Source organism: Mus musculus, chromosome 11 (genome assembly GCF_000001635.26).
Source record: "Mus musculus strain C57BL/6J chromosome 11, GRCm38.p6 C57BL/6J".
In the NCBI taxonomy this organism is placed as follows: Eukaryota; Metazoa; Chordata; class Mammalia; order Rodentia; family Muridae; genus Mus; species Mus musculus.
The window spans coordinates 33,385,867-33,405,880 of record NC_000077.6 but is presented as its reverse complement, the minus strand read 5'-3'; the positions used below and the strand labels follow the sequence as shown (position 1 = coordinate 33,405,880).

The window sequence follows — 20,014 nt, the reverse complement described above, 5'->3', positions numbered from 1 at the left end:
TCTTTTTTTTCTTGAGAGCAGACAACTAGAGTGAGTTCAGTTTTGAAATGAGCTTATCACATGAAATAAGGTGGGGCACAACTTTGAAACATACATTTTCTTTTTCATTTTGTTAGTTCTGCAGAGGTTGGGATTCTTAAGGAGACAACAGAGAATTCTCTTTTATCTTTTCACTTCATCTTGATCTGCACAGTTTTGTCCCAGACTTCTTAGACCCTTACACTGCTCCTGAAATGCAAGTAGAACTAGTTGCTTACCTTTTGTAGCAACAGCACGACATCGTCAGGTGAGCTCTGCAGTGTTTCAGCTCAGTTTTTTAAGTTTTTGTTTCACAACTTGCTTTATGTGTGTACGAGGGCATCCTTGAGATCTTTGAGCTAATCCCTGCAGCACTATGCTGCTGTCAGTGATCTTACTTCCTGCTTGCTTACTTACTTGCTGTCAGGGCTTCCTTCGCAGGAATGGTGCTCTACACTTTGGGGCCTTGTGTGTAGTTGTTTTCATTACAGAGATCACCTTCTCTATTTGTCCCTTGAATTGGGTTGAAGAAAGTAGGCAGGCAGACCTAGTGGTTCCTAGTTATGTAGAATGGGATGTGAGAGCTAAGCTGTGGGAGTATTGACTTGGGATGGGTTGATCTTCTTTGTTTGGTTGTTTGTTTTTGTTTTTTGTTTTTTTGTTTTTGTTTTTTTGAGACAGGGATTCTCTGTGTAGCCCTGGCTGTCCTGGAACTCACTCTGTAGACCAGGCTGACCTCTGCCTCCCAAGCACTGGGATTAAAGGTGCGCGCCACCACCGCCCGTGTTTTGGTCTTCTGTTAACTAGTCACCTGTGCAAGTGATACAGTAGCTCCTGGGCTCTTGGAGCCAGTCCTTACCGCAAGCGTTGCTTGTTAGCTGGCCATGTCTTCTCACCGTATGTTCTCACCCACAGGGTGTGAAAGGTTTTGTTTCTTGATTTCTAAATGAAAACTGATACACCCAAATTAAGTGATACCCATAAGCACAGAGCATTGACATTCCCAGACTTGCACAACCATATTTGTTTGTGCAAAGGGCAAAAAGCTTAATAATTTATTAGATGTGCTAAAATGTAGTGTTAAAGGACAAAATGAGCCATTTCAAAACGTTGGAGCTTACTGCTTCTGTAAAATAGTACCATTTAAAAATATTAAGTCTAATGTTTAGAAAACAGTCATCAATTTTGGAGATAGCTTATTTTTAGAAATCTTGGACTATAATCTATATCCACAGAGAGTAGCTAGAAGGGTATATGCTTCAAAATTACCACTAGAGGAAAAATGCAAAGGCAATGTAATCATTTGGACCTAGGCAAGATTGTCAATATACAAATCCAGACTTGAACATTTAAAAAACACTTTAAAAGTAACTATTTTGTCCATGCAAATAATATCTTGATGTCTGAACTGACTTAAAGTGCCTTTGGAGGAGTTGACAGCGGTGTTACAATTAGCATCCTGATTGCTCTGCTCTCATTCAAAAACTGATTTTAGATTCAATACCTTTGTGACTCCCAACATTTGCAGCAACTTTTCTTAGCCTGTGTACACAAGAGAGCTTGTAGCTAATGGGGAATTTGATATCTGACTTTTTCCTCTCCTAAAAGAGGAGACTTTGTCCACTGCCACTGTACCTTTTTCTGTTCTTTTTGTCTTGCACAGAAGACTGGCATCTTCCTGTGAAGGGCTTGTGGCAAACCTATCCAACTGGGGTTCTTCCTCCTTGAGAACGATCTGATCCATCATCACCTGACCCAGGGATCACAGTCTAAGGGTCCAGGTGAGGGCAAGGCAGTCTATGTATTAAGCCAGTTTCTTTGTCAGGTAAGTCACACTCAGGCGTGGTCTTGCTTCAGTCAGCCATAGCATTTTAGTGCTATCCAGGAAGATAGACACAGCTCATTAGTACTCCCTCACCCCACTCCGCCCCACCACACTCATTCTGATGTCAGCCTTAGCTATTCAGAATTTATTGTTATTTAAAACTTTTTGTTGCATAATGTGATCATTTCAGCCTTTTAGTTCTACAGATGTAAAAAAGAGGGATTAAAGACAGCAGGTATTCATATGTAGGATTTTAGTGCTGATCCTTGTCTTTATTGTTAATGAGCTTGAAGTGTTAGCAAGTTAAAGCCAGTCTAGCATGCATGCTCTTGTATGGTTATGATTTTAAGATCTTTCACTGTTTACTTGTAAATGGTTGAAGCCAGAAGGGATTCGGAATATTATGGCTATTTATACCATTGTCAGGGAGATCTTTGTTGTAGATTCTCTCACTTAATCAAAATGTTTAAGAGGCAGATTTTCTCTGTTCTATACCATAAAAGAAAAAAGTGGGAGTATTCTCTATAAGTGGTCACTGCTAGTTGAAGCCTGAGTTTGCATCTTAAAACGTTAAAGGTGAATTACAACTTATTTTTCAAATAAGTTTTTTTTAATTTTATTTTTATTTGAAGGAGAAAAATCTACTTTTGTTCTCAAGAGTCCTTCAAAATGTTATTTGCTTTCATTAGTGCTGAATTGCATACCACTGTAAGTTTTCAGTCTCATAAAACAGTTTATTTCCTCATGATAACAGTGTGTGATTTTAATCATGTGTCAGGGCTGGGTATCTCTTAAATATACCTTGCTTTTGCAATTTGACAACATATAAACAAATTTAGCTTTATTTTCTTGTACTGACTAGTTCTCCAGATGGTTCCTAAGTGACCCCAACCACTGGAAAGTAAGGGCTGTCTTCTTCTAAGTTTCTTTGTGTCAACTTTTGTTGCTGGCTTAATTGCTGAATTTTTATTATTTGAAAATCTCTAAGTTTTTAGCAAGAGCGCTCTCTTTTCTAAGCTGGAAAGGTGACTTCTGACAAGTTTGCTTACTTGGTCCTGTGTCAATCCCAGCAAGTTAGAATGGACAGGCCTACTCACAACACTAGCTATTAGTCAAAATCCCCGTTCCTGTTTATTTGGGCTTAGTGTAATGTTTACAGAGAAATAGGAAATATTTATTATATATTTAAAATCTGTAAATGGTATTCCCCTTGAACAGAGAAGGTTCTGTGCTTCAGGTTCTAATGGGAAGTTATTTCCCACTAGATAGCTCTTGGAAGATGATTACATTCCTATAGTAGCTTGTATTGAGGATGAAAACATAGCCTAACCCAATCATGTAAATATATAAAGTAATTTCAGTGCTTAGAAATTTGAGTCATATTACTATGCTGGAGTCTTGTGTGCGTTTTATTGAATATTAGACCTGTATTGTGACAGACTCACTGGGCACATTTTGGAGGCTGCACAGCAGCAACACAGATGTCCTGGTGCACCTGGGGTAGGTAGATTGAATATGCTGTTGAAAAATTAGAACTTTGAAGAAACCTGCTTGAAGAACTCTTACTGAAATGTGTGGATTACATCAGACTGGCTCAGGAGTGTGTGCACTTAAGTGTGAGGTTGATAGTGACTTATCCCATTGTGTCTTCCACTTTTGCCTTTCATACAAGTTCACCTTTGTAACCCGACTGTTCTAGATAGTTGCATATGTAAACTTTGGACATTTTCTATTTCTTCTATGAAGCCACTGAGACAGCTGCCCAATTAGGAACGAATTAAAATTTAGAGTCTTTAAAGATTGGTTTGACCAGGCGTGGCAGTCCGTGCCTTTGGACCCGCTGCTGTGTGTAGCTGACTATGCACAAACTTGTGAGAGAACCTTGGCTCAACTAAATAAAATAAAAATCTGTTTTAAGTCTTTAAAATCAGGTTACCATTCTATTGTCCCATGCTGTCGCAGTGCACACATGACAGAGAGAGGCAGAGCGCAAAGGGAAAGGCAGATTTGCTAAGACAAACAAGTGAATTACAGATACAGTACTTGGATGTGGAGTCTTTGACATACATTGACAGGATTCATAGCCCTTCCTAATCAAGGGTGTTTTGCTAATCTTCCATCAGCTTGATGTTCCTTTAAGTGTGACATGTTTCATGTAACCTGAAGTTACCAGAAAGAAGAAAAGTCATATATACCAAGAGTCTACACATCCTGAACTTTTAACTCTTAAGAACTGAAGTGTTGCAGGCCAGAGTCCACGTATCTTAGGCTGTTTTTAGTCCTTTTGTGAAGCATCCTGTCCACCCTGCCTTTGGCTTAACATCCTTGTGACTGTGAAAACCTTAATTCTATGTTAAGACAACCATGAGCTTCTATCATCCAGAAGCTAGTAATGTCATCAGAAACTACTGCAGTCTGTCACAGACTTCCTTACCTTGCTGTCACCACCGTCTGCGGTGACCCCGTGTCTATCTGACCGAAGCTTCATTTCTGAATGCCTTTGCTCTGAGACTAACACCTTCTCACACAGCTACTTCCACGCTATCACCTATCTTTCTGGGCAATCTGAATTCATGTTCCTGGGCTGTGATCACTCACATTTAACTTAAGAATAAACTTCCTTCGATTCCCTTTGACATGAGACCTGTATTTTTACATCAACATTTATTTCAAGCAATGCAGAGGCTGGACCCATCCATGACAAAGATGACCTCTTGACTGCTTCCCTCCTCCTTGTTTCCTGCCCAATCAGGATTTAATTGTTCACTGTGAAAAGCATTAAGGTTGCATTTTACATTTCTCTGTGTCCATTTTCTGTCTTCTGTAAAATTAAAAGTAAAAAAGAAAGAAGACTGATTAATGTTGTTTCCTCAAAGAATTTCTATAGATGCTTTTTTCATGTCCCTGAAGTGGTGGCACTGTGCAGTTAGGATGGGGTTCTCTGCTCTAGCTTTTGTTTGAACTCTGTCTACTACTAACTCAAAGCAATGTCTATGCTGGTATTATTTCTAACATAATTTCCTCCCGTTGGTTGGTTTGCTTGATGGCCACTAATGTCTCAAGTTAATAACCACAGAATACTTTAGAAATGTGCTGTGTGCTTCATAAAATGTATCTGTGGTTGCTAAAATATTTTTTTTTTTGCTTAGAACAACCAAATATAGTTGGCTGTAAAATTATATATTGTTAGAAAATGCTGCTTAAAACAAACAAACTGATTTACTTTCTGTTCTGAAAATATTCAGAAGGATTTGTTATCTCTTGCAGACCTTTCTGCAAACTACTAATGGGATGAACACAATATATCACTTTTATAATAGTGAGCTATTAAAGGCAAGCAGAAAGCAGTCTGAAGCCCATAAGTGCTGCCAACAGCTCCTGCTTTAATGAATTCCCTTTTAGATGTCCATTAAATGCTCGTGGCAAATGTACTCATAATGGAAATGGCAAATCTAAATGGGTGATATGAATAATCCATGGAGTTTAAATTCTGTTTATGATCATCTTCACATTTAGTTTTCAAGACAACGCAGTTTAGTTTTCATTACAGTTTGGAATAAAGAGGACAGGGAGTAATTGATTGCTTCAAGTAGATTAAAATCAATGGTTTTTTTTTTTTCAAAGAACCAGTTCAATGCAGTAATTCCAACTTTAAACATTGATTTAGGGTAGTCAACACAAAATGTTTTGTGCTGTGTGAACTTTTATATAGAAAGACTAATATTAATTTTATTTCCCTATATATCTATATAGTGAAATATAGAGCTTGTTAGGAGCATGTGGATGACTTAATAGTGATCTATATTAAGTCATTTTTGTATTATTGCAGTCATATAACGAATCAGTGAGATTCCCGTCATCACTGTAATACTGTTTATAACCCATTAGCACAGAGAAATTACAACCCATCATACATCATTACTGTGATTGAGGCTTTATTACCATATTCTCAAATTGCTGGCTTGCTATAAAACTAAACAGACACAAGGCAACTATAGGTGGGATATAGACAGCACATTATTGTGTTGTAATAATGGGGCTAAAGGTATGAGGAAAACACTGCTAGCAGTGATAGAAACTCAGACTTTTATTACTGTAAAGGTCAAATGTGTATGGTATGTGCAGGTTATTATTTTTGTATTGCATGAATCATGTCTTAATGTTTCCTTAAGATCATTTTCTTCTTAGTGTGACTATTCAAGACAGCTTTAGTATGCTTTGAATTTCCTAGACAGGTTTTGGAATCCACATTTTGCCATTTGTGAGGTTAGACACGTCACCACCAGCCTGGCTTGATGTTCAGGGGGCAGGAGGTCAGTGTTCTCTTGGGCCCTAGTTGATATGATGGATAAATGCATGGCTGTCATGCATTTATCCATCATAACAGTGAAGAGGCCTGAGTGTGGCCCTGGCCCTGGCTGGAAGGCCCTCTGGTGTTGCAGTCTTCACTGTTTTACTCACTGAGCACGTTCATCCTCTGCTGAGTGTTACTGTGTGGCTCTGACAGCATTGCCTAGAGCAGCTGGAGCCCACTGCTGAGATGACTTGCTTGTCTGATGGATGCAGAGCTGTCTGGTGCAGACTGTGCCCTGATCTATGTTCCTACAGTTTAGAACCTGACAGCATAAACATCAGACAATATACAAGTTGGATACTAGAATTATCATAAAATTTTTTCATTATTATAAAGCTTTTTACAAATAAGTAACCAGAGTAAATTAACCAGAGTAACCATAACTACCTGGAAAAATTTAAAAGGCAGCAATCTAAAAAGGAACTTTATTCTTAAGTCATAATACACTTAGAAGCCAAATTTACACACTACTCTTGGGTACATCATAATGTTGTTACTATACCTTTTATAAAGCATATTTTTTATTTTGCAATCTAGTGTTTGTAGGTAGAAAGCCTGAATGCTTGTCAGGCTGGGTCTTGACTGTAAGGAGAAAACTGCATGATGGGAAAGCTCAATACTGTTCTTGCCAAGAACACTAGGCCTGACTGCATCTAGTACTTTTCCTGGGTGTGCCCAGCCATACCAACATCCTTATACCAAGTGGCAGTCCATGCTTGCCCGAGTGTATATGCTGAATTACTTGAATGTTTTTGTAATTCGGGTCATTTCATCACTTCTTGGCAGCCCAGTCCATGTTACAAACCAAGTAAGCAGTGCATAGTAGTAGCATAGGTATTGTGTAAGACTGGCAGAGAGCCAGGCTGAGACAGAGAGAACCCCAAGGTTCTGAGTCCCTTAAGATACTCTAGGCTCCAAAGTATTTTGCCGCTGGAATCATCAGTGTCCTTTAATTTCCTCAAGACCTTTTTTGGCATGGAGGAGGATTTGAATAAATAACTTTAAAAATAGATTAGTTGGGCAGATAGCAAATCAATAATTTAAAAAGTACAATAAGGAATCAAAATGAGTACTAACAGGAAAACTAAAATAGGATAAAGAGCACAGTGATGCTGTGTGCTGTATTAATATAGGTTATTTATGGAAGGACTCTCTTTCTTTAATTATTTATTCATTCACTTTACATCTCGATCACATCCCCCTCTACACCTCCCATTACCCACTTCTCCTCTGAGGCACTTCAAGTCACTGTAGGACTAGGCAGGTCCTCCCCCACTGAGACCAGACAAGGCAGCCCAGTTATGGGAACAGGATCCCTAGGCAAGCCTTAGAGTCAGGGACAGCCGTTGCTTTAGATGAAAACCAAGGGACCTGCATGAAAACCAAGTTGTACATCTATTATATATGTGTAGGGGTTTGGTGGGAGGAGGTGGGTGGATCCAGCCCATGTATGCTCTTTGGTTGGTGGTTCAGTCTCTGGGAGCCCCCAAGGGTCCAGGTTAGTTGACTCTGTTGTTCTGGAAGGCCTTTCTAATGAATAACATTTAAGTAAATATGTAAATAAAGTTATCTGTGGCAAGCATGTCCCAGAAAGTGATATAGAAGTTGTGAGATCAAAGGGTATTTGTAGAATAGCAAATGTACTGGCTTGCAAAGTGTATGAGGGATGTAAAATAAGTTTAAGGTGTATTAGTAATTTTCAATTTATAGTTAATCCAATACATGAATTTCTGGTTTTTTTGGTTTGATAAGGATTTTACTATGAGATAGTTGATTCAAAGTCAAATAAATGATTCCAGTAGTTATGTTTTTGTTGTTGTTGTCTGCATACATGTGGGTCTGGACTGAGGATGGCCTACAGGAGTTGGGTTTCTTCTTCCCGCTTGGGTCTGACAGATTGAACTCAGTTTCTCAGGCTTCTCACCAGTTTCCTTTACTCACTGAGCCATCTCTGGTTTGTTTGTTCCTTTTCCTTTTCCTTTTCCTTTTCCTTTTCCTTTTCCTTTTCCTTTCCTTTCCTTTTTTTTTTTTTTTTTCGAGACAGGGTTTCTCTTTGTAGCCCTGGCTGTCCTGGAACTCACTCTGTAGACCAGGCTGGCCTCGAACTCAGAAATCCGCCTGCCTCTGCCTCCCAAGTGCTGGGATTAAAGGCATGCACCACCACTGCCCGGCTTTTTTTCTACTCTTTTTTTTCTCTTCCATCTCTGGTTTTTAACAGCTCTCATAATAAACTTGTAGTTATATTTTGTTTTATTTTGAAATCTGTTTTAAATATATTAACCCAACGTAATATATCATCTGTGAAAACCAAGTTGTTTTGTTTTGATAAGTTGTAGCAAAATGTCTCCAATTGTGGACTTTTCTGTTAACTTTTACTGGTTATAGTTATGTCTTAACCAGGCTTTCTATCTGTGATAAACACCATGACCAAAAGCAACTTGAAGAGGAGAGAGTTACTTCCATCTTCCAACCCTTTGGGCACACACCATCACTGAGGGAAATCAGAGCAGGGACCTAGAGACTGGCCATGGAAGATGCTGTTTCCTAGCTTGCTCAGCTTCCTTTCTTACACCACTCAGGAGATTGCCCAGAGTGAGCTTGGCTCTCCCATGTCTATCATTAATCAAGAAAGTGCCCCCCACAGACTAGCCTACACCAACCTGATTGCAGTAATTACTCAATTGAGATTCCTTCTTTCCAGATAGGTCTACGTTTGTCGCAATTTTTCAAAAAAAAACAACCAGGTTGTAGTTGTCAAATGTTTTTGTGTCTACCATGGCATTAGTAGGTTTTTTACTTATTTATAATACTCATAAAACTAAGTGTCCTTTTAGTTGCCCTTAAAAAGTAGCTAATAGCTCTGTCCAAACTTGGAGAGTCCTGTTTTATTTATTTGGGGTGCTGAAAATGGAAATAAGTGGTATATAAAATTTGGAGAATCTAATTGAATGTCTTTTTCAGTTGTAAATATGTTTTGAGAAATGTGTGTGTGTGTGTGTGTGTGTGTGTGTGTGTGTGTGTGTGTGTGTGTGTGTATGTTCATGTGTGTTTGTTATATACCCGCATGTAATGCCAGAAGTCAATGTCCTTTTCCAGCTGTCTAGATTTCCCCCTGGACATGTCAGCTAGCTTTCTTTTAGGAGAAAATAAGGTGAAAGCTGCTATGCTTCTTCTTTTTCTTCTTCTTTTTTTTCTTGCTGACTTTGCTTTTTTTTTTTTTTGATATTTTATTTATTTACATTTCAAATGTTATCCCCCTTTCCCGATTTCCACCCCACCCCAGAAACGCTGTATTCCATCCCCCTCCTCCTGCTTCCTTGGGGTTGTGTCCCCACCCACTCCCGCCTCCCTGCCCTCACACTCCCCTACACTCGGGCATCGAGCCTTCACAGGACTAAGGGCCTCTTCTCCCATTGATGTCCAACAAGGCCATCTTCTGCTACATATACGGCTGGAGCCATGGGTCTCTCCATGTGTAGTCCTTGCTTGGTGGTTTAGACCCTAGGAGCTCTGGTTGGTTGATACTGTTGTCCTTCCTATGGTGTTGCAAACCCCTTCATCAGCTTTAGTCCTTTCTCTAACTCTTCCATTGAGGACCCCATAATCAGTTCAGTGGTTGGCTGTGAGGATCTGCCTCTGTATATGTCAGGCTCTGGCAGACCCTCTCAAGAGACAGCTATGTCAGGCTGCACTTCTTGGCATCCACAACAGTATCTGCATTTGGTGACTCTATATGGGATGGATCCCCAGGTGGGGCAGTCTCCAGATGGTCTTTCCTTCAGTCTCTGCTCCATACTTTGTCTCCATATTTCCTCCAGTGAATATTTTGTTTCCCCTCCTAAGAAGGACTGAAGCACCCATACTTTGGTCTTCCTTCTTCTGGGAACTTCATGTGGTCAGTGAATTGTATCTTGGGTATTCTGAGCTTTTGGGCTAATATCCACTTATCAGTGAGTACATACCATCTGTGTTCTTTTGTGATTGGGTTACCTCACTCAGGCTAATATTTTCTAGTTCCATCCATTTGCCTAAGAATTTTATGAATTCACTGTCTTTAATATGAGTAGTACTCTCAGATCAAGAATTGACAAATGGGACCTCATAAAATTGAAAAGCTTTTGTAAGGCAAAGGACACTGTCAATAGGACAAAACAGCAACCAACAGATTGGGAAAAGATCTTTACTAATCCTACATCTGATAGAGGTCTAATATCCAATATATACAAAGAACTCCAGAAATTAGGCTCCAGACAATCAAATAACCCTATTAAAAAGTGGAGTACAGGGAGAACTGAGCAGAGCTGGTTGAGCCTTCAAAGTCCTAAAACACTCCGAGGTGGGTTCGGGGTTTATTGATTGAATTCTGCTGGCGCAGGATCCTCTGCAGAAAGAGGGAGCGCGAGAGATGGAGATGGACAAACAGATTTATTTAGAGCTGTGGAACAGGACACCCTCTGATGTGAAAGAGCTGGTCCTGGATAGCTGTAAGTCAATTGAAGGCAAAATCGAAGGCCTCACGGATGAGTTTGAAGAACTGGAATTCCTAAGTACAATCAATGTAGGCCTCACCTTCATTTCCAACTTACCAAAGTTAAACAAACTCAAGAAGCTTGAATTAAGCGAAAACAGAATCTCAGGGGACCTGGAAGTATTGGCAGAGAAATGTCCGAACCTTAAGCATCTAAATTTAAGTGGCAACAAAATAAAATAAAAGATCTCAGTACAATAGAGCTGCTGAAGAAGTTAGAGAATCTCAAGAGCCTAGACCTGTTTAACTGTTTTCTGTCTCAAAATTAACAAGAATATTTTTAATGGGCATGGAAGTGGAGGAATCCAAAAAGAAGTGAGAAAAAAAGTATATATGTTAGATGTTCTGTGTGGGGCAGGTTTCACTGTGCAAAGATTGACCTTCAGCATGTGACCGGACTTTCATGGAGATGTCCTTTTAATTACTTTGTTACTAACTCTTTTAAGGATTTATTATCTTTAATTGTTCACATGTATGTAGGTATATGTCAGAGATCCCCTGGAAGTGGAATTATAGGCAGTTGTGAGCCAACAGAGGAGAGTGTGGATTACCAATGTGTGTTTTTAACCACTAAGCCATTTCTCCAGCCCCTGCTAGTAAGTCTTCTCAGGTAAATGTATAAACTGAAACATCCTTTGCAAACTATGTTTGCTTTTTTTTAACCTAAACTATTTGATTATGAAAGTCCAAGAATATATACAATATAAGATTGTACTTTTAAAGTGACTAAGAACCTGTGGTACTGCTCCTTAAATGATACTTGCTGGAAACAAGTACCTCTCCTGGGAATGTAGCTATGTGCCTGCATCTAGTCACGGGTTCTGTTGGCTTAGGTACAGCCTTTCCTTGGCGCTCTGGGGTATCCCTTTAGCATCCTATACCCTGGGGACTCCACTGCGGGAACTGTGACATCTGTTTGTGCTATTAGATGACATAGCTTCAATATTATTGTTAAATGACTACATCAACCAACATAAACTGTTGTTCAACTGGAGTGTGGTTGTCAGCTTGCTTGTAATCACCACTGACAGCTAGCTATGTGATATGATAGCAGATTCTTCTGGTTTATTCATGTGTGAAATAAGGGAGAATTTGGCTGTGTGAAATTATAAGTCTCGGTCATTCTGAATGGTAAATATTCATTAACCATTAGTGAAGTCTCAGTTTTATTCTTTTGAGACATTATCTTGAAACTTGGTCTACAGCTATGAGGGATTTAAGCTTATTGATAAGGAAAACTAATAAATAAAAGACTGTTAGAAACAATCCTTTGACAAATTATTAATTAATAAATAATTTTGGACTCTTAAGACCCAAAACTATTAAAAGGAAATTTAATATAGAAAGGATCTATGTAAATAATACTACAAAATCCATGCTTGGAATTTATGTTTTGGGTAAGCAAAACATGTGTGCACCTGCAGCCAAGAGAGGGCTAGAAACCAAGTGTGTTGTACCACTCCAACCTGATGTCTGCTCTGCACACGTGCAAGGTTCTTTTCTTCCTCAAGCTGACTGTAAGCATTGATGTGTATGATATTTTCATTTTAATGTGTTCTTTGAAATGTGTATTTTAGAAAAAAAAAAACAGGTCTGTGAATTCTTAGGCTTCAACAGGATGCGCAAATTTAGTTGGCATGTGATTAAACATTAAGGTTAAAATGACAAACACATGACAATTGTTTATAAGCAAAATAATTTCCTCTCTATCTATTTTTAGAATGAAGTTTTCAGATAACTTTAAGGTACCCTAAATGTACCTTTAGCATTAATTTTCATATTGAAATTTCATTTTACTTTATCAGCAACTCTTTAATTCATTGTCTTATTTTTCCTATTTTGATAATACTATATTTTCTAACCATCAGAGAATTTTGTATTTATTTGATATCTCACTATAATACTTGAATTGGTTTTGTTTTACTCACAAAGGTAAAAGAATTCCAAATTTACTCATAATAAAAGTATTAGAGAAACTGTCAATAAATTTAGTGTTCTAATTGAATCATATGATATCTAAATTGTTGATAATACGATCTGCTCGTTAAACAATAGTGTCTGGAGAGAATGATGGATTAATTGACTGATGGCTAAAGTTTCCCTCAAATATAATGGTTTACCCAGTTTGATTTGATTTGTGTAAAATAACTTTCTCTAATAAACAATTTGCTCAGAGGCAATAGAAGAAATGAATGGTTATCAAACCAAACTTAATTAGTCTATCCTAGATTGATATTACTTGGGGAGTCTTCATTTTAATTGTGGAGTGCTGGATACAAAGAGTTTGGTTCATTATTTTTTCCTGTATAAACACTATTGTGTAACTACCTATGGAATAATAACATGTGAATTCATTTTAATAAATGCTTGTAAAGTGGATTAGCTAATTATGCCAAGCTAAAAATGATTCCTTTAATTATTTTGGATATTTAACTGGTACTCAATTTTATTATTGTTAGTCTGTAAATGTGATTTGTATTAGCTCTGCCAAGCTAATTATAATGTATAACATAGCAATTTGAACAGTTTTGTAATGCGCACAGTGCTGTCCTCTCCTGTGCAGAGAAAACATTTCTACATTACATGAAGATAAAGGTTTGACATGATTTCAGACCAAAGGGATGGCAAATATCTATCAAGAGAAGAGAAACCCCTGTCAGTAGCTAGCTTAATGCTTTTTATAATTATATGTATGGAAAGAAGAAACAACTGCCATTCAAGAGAAGCTAAAACCATTGACTTATTAATGTATCTTAAGATGTGGTACATCATAGACCCTGTCCTAATACCTTACAGTCTAGGAAAGTGTTTGAGCTTCATTCCTTTCTGTGATGAGTAGACCTCCTTCCTCATCCTCAAGTAGAAAGATTCTTAATAATGACATGGCGGGTATGACAAACGGTGACCGACACCCCCACCCCCACCCCCACTGCTTTTACTTAGGAGACTAACTCTAATTTTGAGTCTGAAATAAATGAAAACAAAGGCTTTAGTAATAAATAAACAGCATCCAAATTTAGTCCTGGAAGAAAGCAAATAACCTTGATGAGAATATCAGCGTAAATCTATTTTATTTTCTAAATTAGCAGATAGTAAAGTTAACATTTTCTCTTTGGAGTTACCTGTTTCCAGCTATTGTCATCAAGACCTTGCCCTGCTTTTGTATTTTTCTCCATAGCAACCACTGATAGTCTTCACTGCTGTCCCTGGACCTTTCTAGGATGTCAGTGATGTAAGTGTGATCATCCATGATCTGACCTGTCTTCCCTCTTCAGATTCAATTTAGCAGTGTTAGTATCATTTTTTAGTTAATATGAATGTTCTGTCCTATAAAGGCATTAGTGTGTCTGACAGTGAGGATTATATTAGAACTTGATTTTTCCTGTAATTTACTACACGCTGTTGCACTTTCCCTGTGTGCCAGGCTAGCATTAGTTCTCTTGCCTTCTCTTCCTGCCATGCTGGAGTCACAGACAGACGCCACTGATCTAACAGTTGTACTGTTAGCAACTGAATTGTAGTTGGATACACACCATACTTTGTTTAAATGCCTGCCTGCCACACAGCAATTTTGCTGCTACTTAGAGTAGTAGCCATGCTTGTGGATGCCTATTCTGCATTCTATACTGTCTGGCCTGTATAGTCCTGGAAATGAATTTAATAGGGCAAAGATACACAGAAAAAGTGTGTGGAGGACAGAGTCACCTTACAAAAAGCATAAAACCAGTTTTTACTTCCTTTTATTACCTTGCCTTCAGTATCCTTTTTATCTTGGTAAATCTAGGTGTTGACTTTTCACATTTTAATTTACATTACTTTAATAGTATGGTGTTTGCACTAATACTGCTAGGTCACTTCTCTAATGTGATCTGTGTTTCAACACCGTCTTATTTTTATAAATCCTAGACCCTCATTAGTTTGTTTTGTAGAAGTTAGATCTGAGTCTTTCTCCTAGTCCCATGCTCCTAGAAATAAGACTCAAACTCAGAATATCATTACAAATACCTTGGCCATATTTTAGGCTTATCAGATATTAACTAAAATAACCCATTTATTTAACCTACATTATGCCATGTGACTGTTCAGGTGCCATGCTCCTGTCTGGTTATAACTCCTCCTTGAATCTCCCACCTGGCGCTCTCCCAGATTCTTTTTTGTTTCCTGCCTAAGCCATAGGCCATCAGGCATAAAATATTCTCTCTACATTATTTGTTGGAATTAGTTTGAGATTGAAATTTTTCGTTTTGTTTTCTTTTTTTCCCTATGCAATAGAGTTGTTAAAAGTCTCATAGTTTTAATAATATTGAGGTTTTTTTTTTACACTTAGCTCTTTGCATGTATGTACTGGACAAGTATCAGCTCAAATCTCTGACCTGTTTCTAATTAGGTAGTTTCTTTTACTGCTATTATCATTTTATATGCAAATTGTTTCTTTCACGGACAGTTTACAAATGCTTTCTTTTCAGATATTGCTTGTCTTTGGAGCTTCACAGTGGCAAAATCATTAACTGTTGTTCATTTGGATGCAGTTTATTTTACTAGCTTGTCATTTATGCAGTAAACTTTTTCTCTCATGGCCAAGAAATTATGTTCCCTTGTCCCAACTCATGTACATTTTTTCCAGAAGTTATATAATTTCTACATTTCTTTTGGAGCATTCACTTTTTGTTATTTTTAAATTTGCATTTGACTGTTGTTACTGTTTGAGTTTAGTCTACCCTCATGTACTTCCTGTTTGATCTCCGGGTGTAATTTTCTCCAGATTTACCTTTTCCAGACTGCTCTAGCCAAGACTGTATGTATACTTTTGACCAATATCCTTTGAAATTTTCTCAGTCTACTTCCAAATGTTTTTGCTAAGTAAAGCGCCTTTTCTCAACTTTGTATTTCAGTTGCACTGTGTATTCCAAAGGTAGATAATGTTGAATGTTTCTTGTAAACTTTATACATTAAAAATTCCTTATAATATTATCTGTGCATTTAGCCGTTGTACAAATTCACAGTCATTTCAAGATTTAAAAAAATGCCATGGGCAATGGTTGTCCTTCACTAGAAGGCCTTAGCATGACTCAGCCAGACAAAGAAAGTTAGTTGTATTTACTATTCTACTCTATTTTGCCTTTTATTGGTGAGTTTCCTCTACTAGTATTTCAAGTTATTGGTAATAATTAAGGTTTAGTTCTGCCATTTTGTTGTTTTCTATGCATTTACATTTTTCATTGCTCAGTTTCTCTCAGTATATACTACCTTCTTGTTGAATGGATTTTTCTAGTGTCAATTTTTATTACCTGTTTAATTCCTTTTCTGTAATTTTTAAATCAGTTTTGTTAATGGCTACCATTGAGATTAACAGCTAGCATTTGTAATTTATAACAATCTAATTTGAATTGATACCAAGTTCATGTCTGTGGCATCTCTTACTCCTATCCTACACCTTGCTCTTGGTGGTGGTTGTTATTTTGGATTATATCAGAATACATTGTGTTCTCAGTGACGTTTTGCACGTGCTCTTGTGCCAGTGCATGCTCTGCTTCTTTGTGTGTCTGTTTGGGATGCCTGGCTAGCTCTTCTTTCACTGCATCTTTAAGGGTCTCCATTAATACTACTCTAGGTCCTGCCCACTCTTGGCTGGTCCTCTGTGCCTGCTTTCATTGCTATGATTTTTATGATTGTTACTGCCATTGATAAACTCTGGGAGGTCAGATTTTTCTCTCTCAGTTGTGAAGGGGCGTTTGTTTTCTTCATCCATCTTGCCTTTCAGCATTTTCAATGGATGATCCTTTAATGTTTTCACCATCATCCTTCTGAGAAGTCTGCTGTCAATCTTGTAAGAGGTCTCTGTATGTGATCAGTCACTTATCTCTTTCTAATCTCAAGTTTTCTGTCTTTTGAAGTTCTCCCTGTGTTTCCTATTGAAGCCTTTACCTATGTTTTACTCACCCAGATCAGTATATCTTGCTTGTAGAATCTAGGATCCATGTATGAGAGAAAGCATTCCGTGTGCTTCTCTTTCTGAGCCCTGCTTCCCTCACTTAATGTAATGTTTTTCAGGCTTGTCCATTTTCTTGCAAATATGTAATTTCAGTTTTCCTTATGGTTGAGTAGAATTCTGTAGTGTATGAGTATATCTTTTCATGTCTTTTCACCTTTTGGTGGCCATCTGTCTACACTGTCCACTTTCCAACTTGCATGGAAAGCTTGGAAATCAGCATCGATGTGCTACCAACTTTGTAGGAGAACATTGCCATGGGCATCTGCCTAGAGCCGTTATAGCTGAGTCAGATGGCCATTGTATTTTTAGTTTTTCTCAGAAGCCTCCCTAGCAGTTTCCATGCAGGCTGTACTGCCAGCAGGGTGTTAGTTATTCTCCTGACCCATTTGTATGGTCATCCTTCTAATTGTGTGGTAGTTGTTCAGACTCTGACTCAGCCCATCTCAGTGTAGCTATAATTTGCATTTTTCTGATAGTTAGGGATGTTAAAAACTTTCAAAACATTTATTGATCATTTACATCATTATAAACATGCAGAGAGAGAGAGAGAGAGAGAGAGAGAGTCAGTCGCAGACACATGCACACTTTGTCTGACTTATAGCTAGCAAAGATTTCACCCATTCTGTAGGCCGCCTGACACTCTGTTGATAATTTCATTTGCTGTCCAGAAGCTCTTTAATGTCATATAATCATGTTTGTCAATTGATGGGGCTGTTTCCTGTGCTGTTGGAGTTGTACTGAGAAATTTCTTATCTATGTCTATATCCTGAAGGCTTTTCCATTAATAGTTTCAGTGTTTCTGGTTTTACGTTAAGGTTTTTGATCCAGTTTGAGTTGTTTGTACAGAGTGAGAGATAAGGACCTAATTTCATTCTGTGGATGGACATCCAGTTTTGCCCACACCCTTTATTGAAAAGTTTATCTTTTTCTTGATCATGGTTTTGCCACTTTTATTAAAAATTAGGTTTCCTTTGCTGTCTGTGTTTATCTTTGAGTTGTTTCATTGATCTATGTGTCTGTTGCTTGTGCCAGGATTATGTTTTCTTTGTCCCTATTGTTCTGTAGTGTAGTTTGAGATCAGATAATAAGATGTTCTTGACAGTTGTCTTTCTGCTTAAAATTGCTTTGGGTATCTGGTCTTTTTGTGTTTCCAAGGAATGTTAGGATATTTTTTCTAGTTTTGTATAGAATATCATTAGAATTTGTAATGGGGATGACATTGAATCAGTAGAGTGCTTTTGATAATTGAGTCTTCACAATATTGATTATACTGGTCCAGGAACATAGATGCTCTTTCTGCTCTCCAGTGTCTGATTTGGTTTTTCAGTGTCTTACATTTTTTTTATAGAGGTCTTTTACTTCTTCCTTAGCTAGGTTACTCTTGGACAGAGTCTAGAAGGAATGCCAACATAGATGTATAAAAATACATTCAATAGTGAAAACATAAATCCATTGTGAAGCCCCATAGCTTCAGAATGGTTGTTCTAACTGTATAGAAGTTAATTCAGATGTATAGACTTTGGGTCTGGCTAATTTTAGTATGAGATGTTTTAAATTTGCAAGGCTTTTTTTTATAATAAAATTCATTTTAAAATTTTTACTTGTTAGGAACACAAGTACATGTTAAACATAGAGGAAACCCAAGTAGATAAAGCTATATTAAATTACATATTTAAGCCTCAGTGGTCATCAGTGAAAACACGCAGTTTATGTGGTATGCTATTTTAACACTGTCATGCTTTTTAGAGCTAGTTTGATCTTCAGGTGAATTGCTATGCAGAAATCATTTGGATGTAGCAAATTGAGGTGAAGATTTGCTTAGGAGTCCATGAGACTGAAGCAAGTGAGGCCCAGGCTGTTCTCCGGTCCGTTAATGTCTGGTGTCAGCACCTAATGGCCTTTGTGTCTTTGTTGTCTTTACTTGTGTTTTTGTAATTTGGGTTTTTCTACCTACTCCTCTCCTGCCTGTGGTGCTTCCCACTGAACTGAGTCCTCAGCCTCCCATGCAAGCTGTCCATCCTTTAGTGAAACCTAGCCTTCAATCTTTCAAGTGCTAACTAAAGTTTCCTTACAGTCTAGGAGACTCTTTAGAATTTAGCTACTCATATATGCGTTTGGTAACAAATCTTATATAATAACCTAAATTTTGATTGTTTTTATAAAAGATTGATTTAGCCTTTGTTTTTCTTGTCTGCTTACTGGACTGCTCTAAGATGTTTTGTGTCGAGGTGTAATTAGATCAGTGCGGTTCAGGACTGCTTTCCCTTTGGCTGAGGGCTCATTAGGCTCTAGTTTTAGGCTGAACTCTGTGCTTTAGATAGCAATAAAACAGACTATGGTTCTGACTAGAAGTCAGGAACTCCTGCTTATAACTGAAAACAAGTGTGCAGATGTCACACACAGCTGTCAGCCACAAAGACAGTGTGCTGTGTAGAGTATGCTTCATTCTGATTGGGTCAAGGAGGAGAGCGAGTTTGTCACTTTAAATTTTAAAATGAAGATTGCAGCCATAATATGAAGCAGTATTGAAAAGAATATATTAGGTTGTCTGGGCTGAGAAAAAGAGATGACCACAGGTTGATCTGCCGTCACACTATTGATGAACCTTCACAGAGGAACTTCAAAGCTCCAGCATGGGGACAGTGTTATTATCAAGATTATCCAGTGACAAAAGGAAACCCTGGCCCCTTAGTAGGTAGTCAGATTTGATGAAAGATACCTTTAAAGGCCAAGGAAGAAATCATTAATTTAAACCAAAATCAGCCAGAACTCAAATGGACCAAGTCAAGGAAATGCTACTTGTTAGAGGAAACAAAAAGACAAAAACTCAGTAGGATTTTCTGAGTGTTCTTATTTGTTGTGAAGTAAGCTTGACTCAAATCTTACAGCCTAAAGTTTACCAGAGTCTTAGCAGAATTGCAAGTGACTGTGGTTTCTATGTCACTGTATCCAGTTGTCCTTCCTCCTAAATACTTAAAAAGAAACTTCTAGCAGAAAGGATGTTTTTCCTCTTGGAAATATTTTTGTTTCTGTCTATAATGTTATTAAGTACGATGCTGAAACATTCATAAAGACCAGCTGGTTTATGCTTTGGGAATTTTGGTTTGTTGAGACACAGTCCCACTGTAAAACACTGGGTGGCATAAACTTGATGTGTAGACTAGACTGGCCTTGAGTTCATGGAAATCTTCCCATCTCTGCCCGCCTCCAATTACAACATAATCAAATCATTTTCCCTTGCCACCCCCTCCCACAACTCCTCTTCCCTCTAAAGTTCATGTACTCTTTTTCTTTAAC

The 20,014-nt window shown here is 37.9% G+C and overlaps 1 protein-coding gene and 1 pseudogene across 13 annotated transcripts in view; both read left to right on the top strand.

Moving 5' to 3' along the window:
* Positions 1-20,014, top strand: part of Ranbp17 (RAN binding protein 17) — a 301,991-nt gene that overhangs the window by 107,904 nt on the left and 174,073 nt on the right. The window contains exon 15 of one of the 13 annotated variants that reach the window (NR_110973.2): positions 1,682-1,799. The exons of 11 other annotated variants lie outside the window; for them this stretch is intronic. Coding sequence is in view for 1 of the 2 variants with exons in the window: in XM_006514777.4 (XP_006514840.1) it covers positions 1,682-1,702 (21 nt within the window). In the remaining variant the exon portion in view is untranslated. Of the gene's footprint in view, positions 1-1,681; positions 9,422-20,014 lie in introns of those variants that run through there. One more of the 13 variants, XM_006514777.4, reaches the window with a different exon arrangement.
* Anp32-ps (acidic (leucine-rich) nuclear phosphoprotein 32 family, pseudogene) lies at positions 10,484-10,976 on the top strand (annotated as a pseudogene).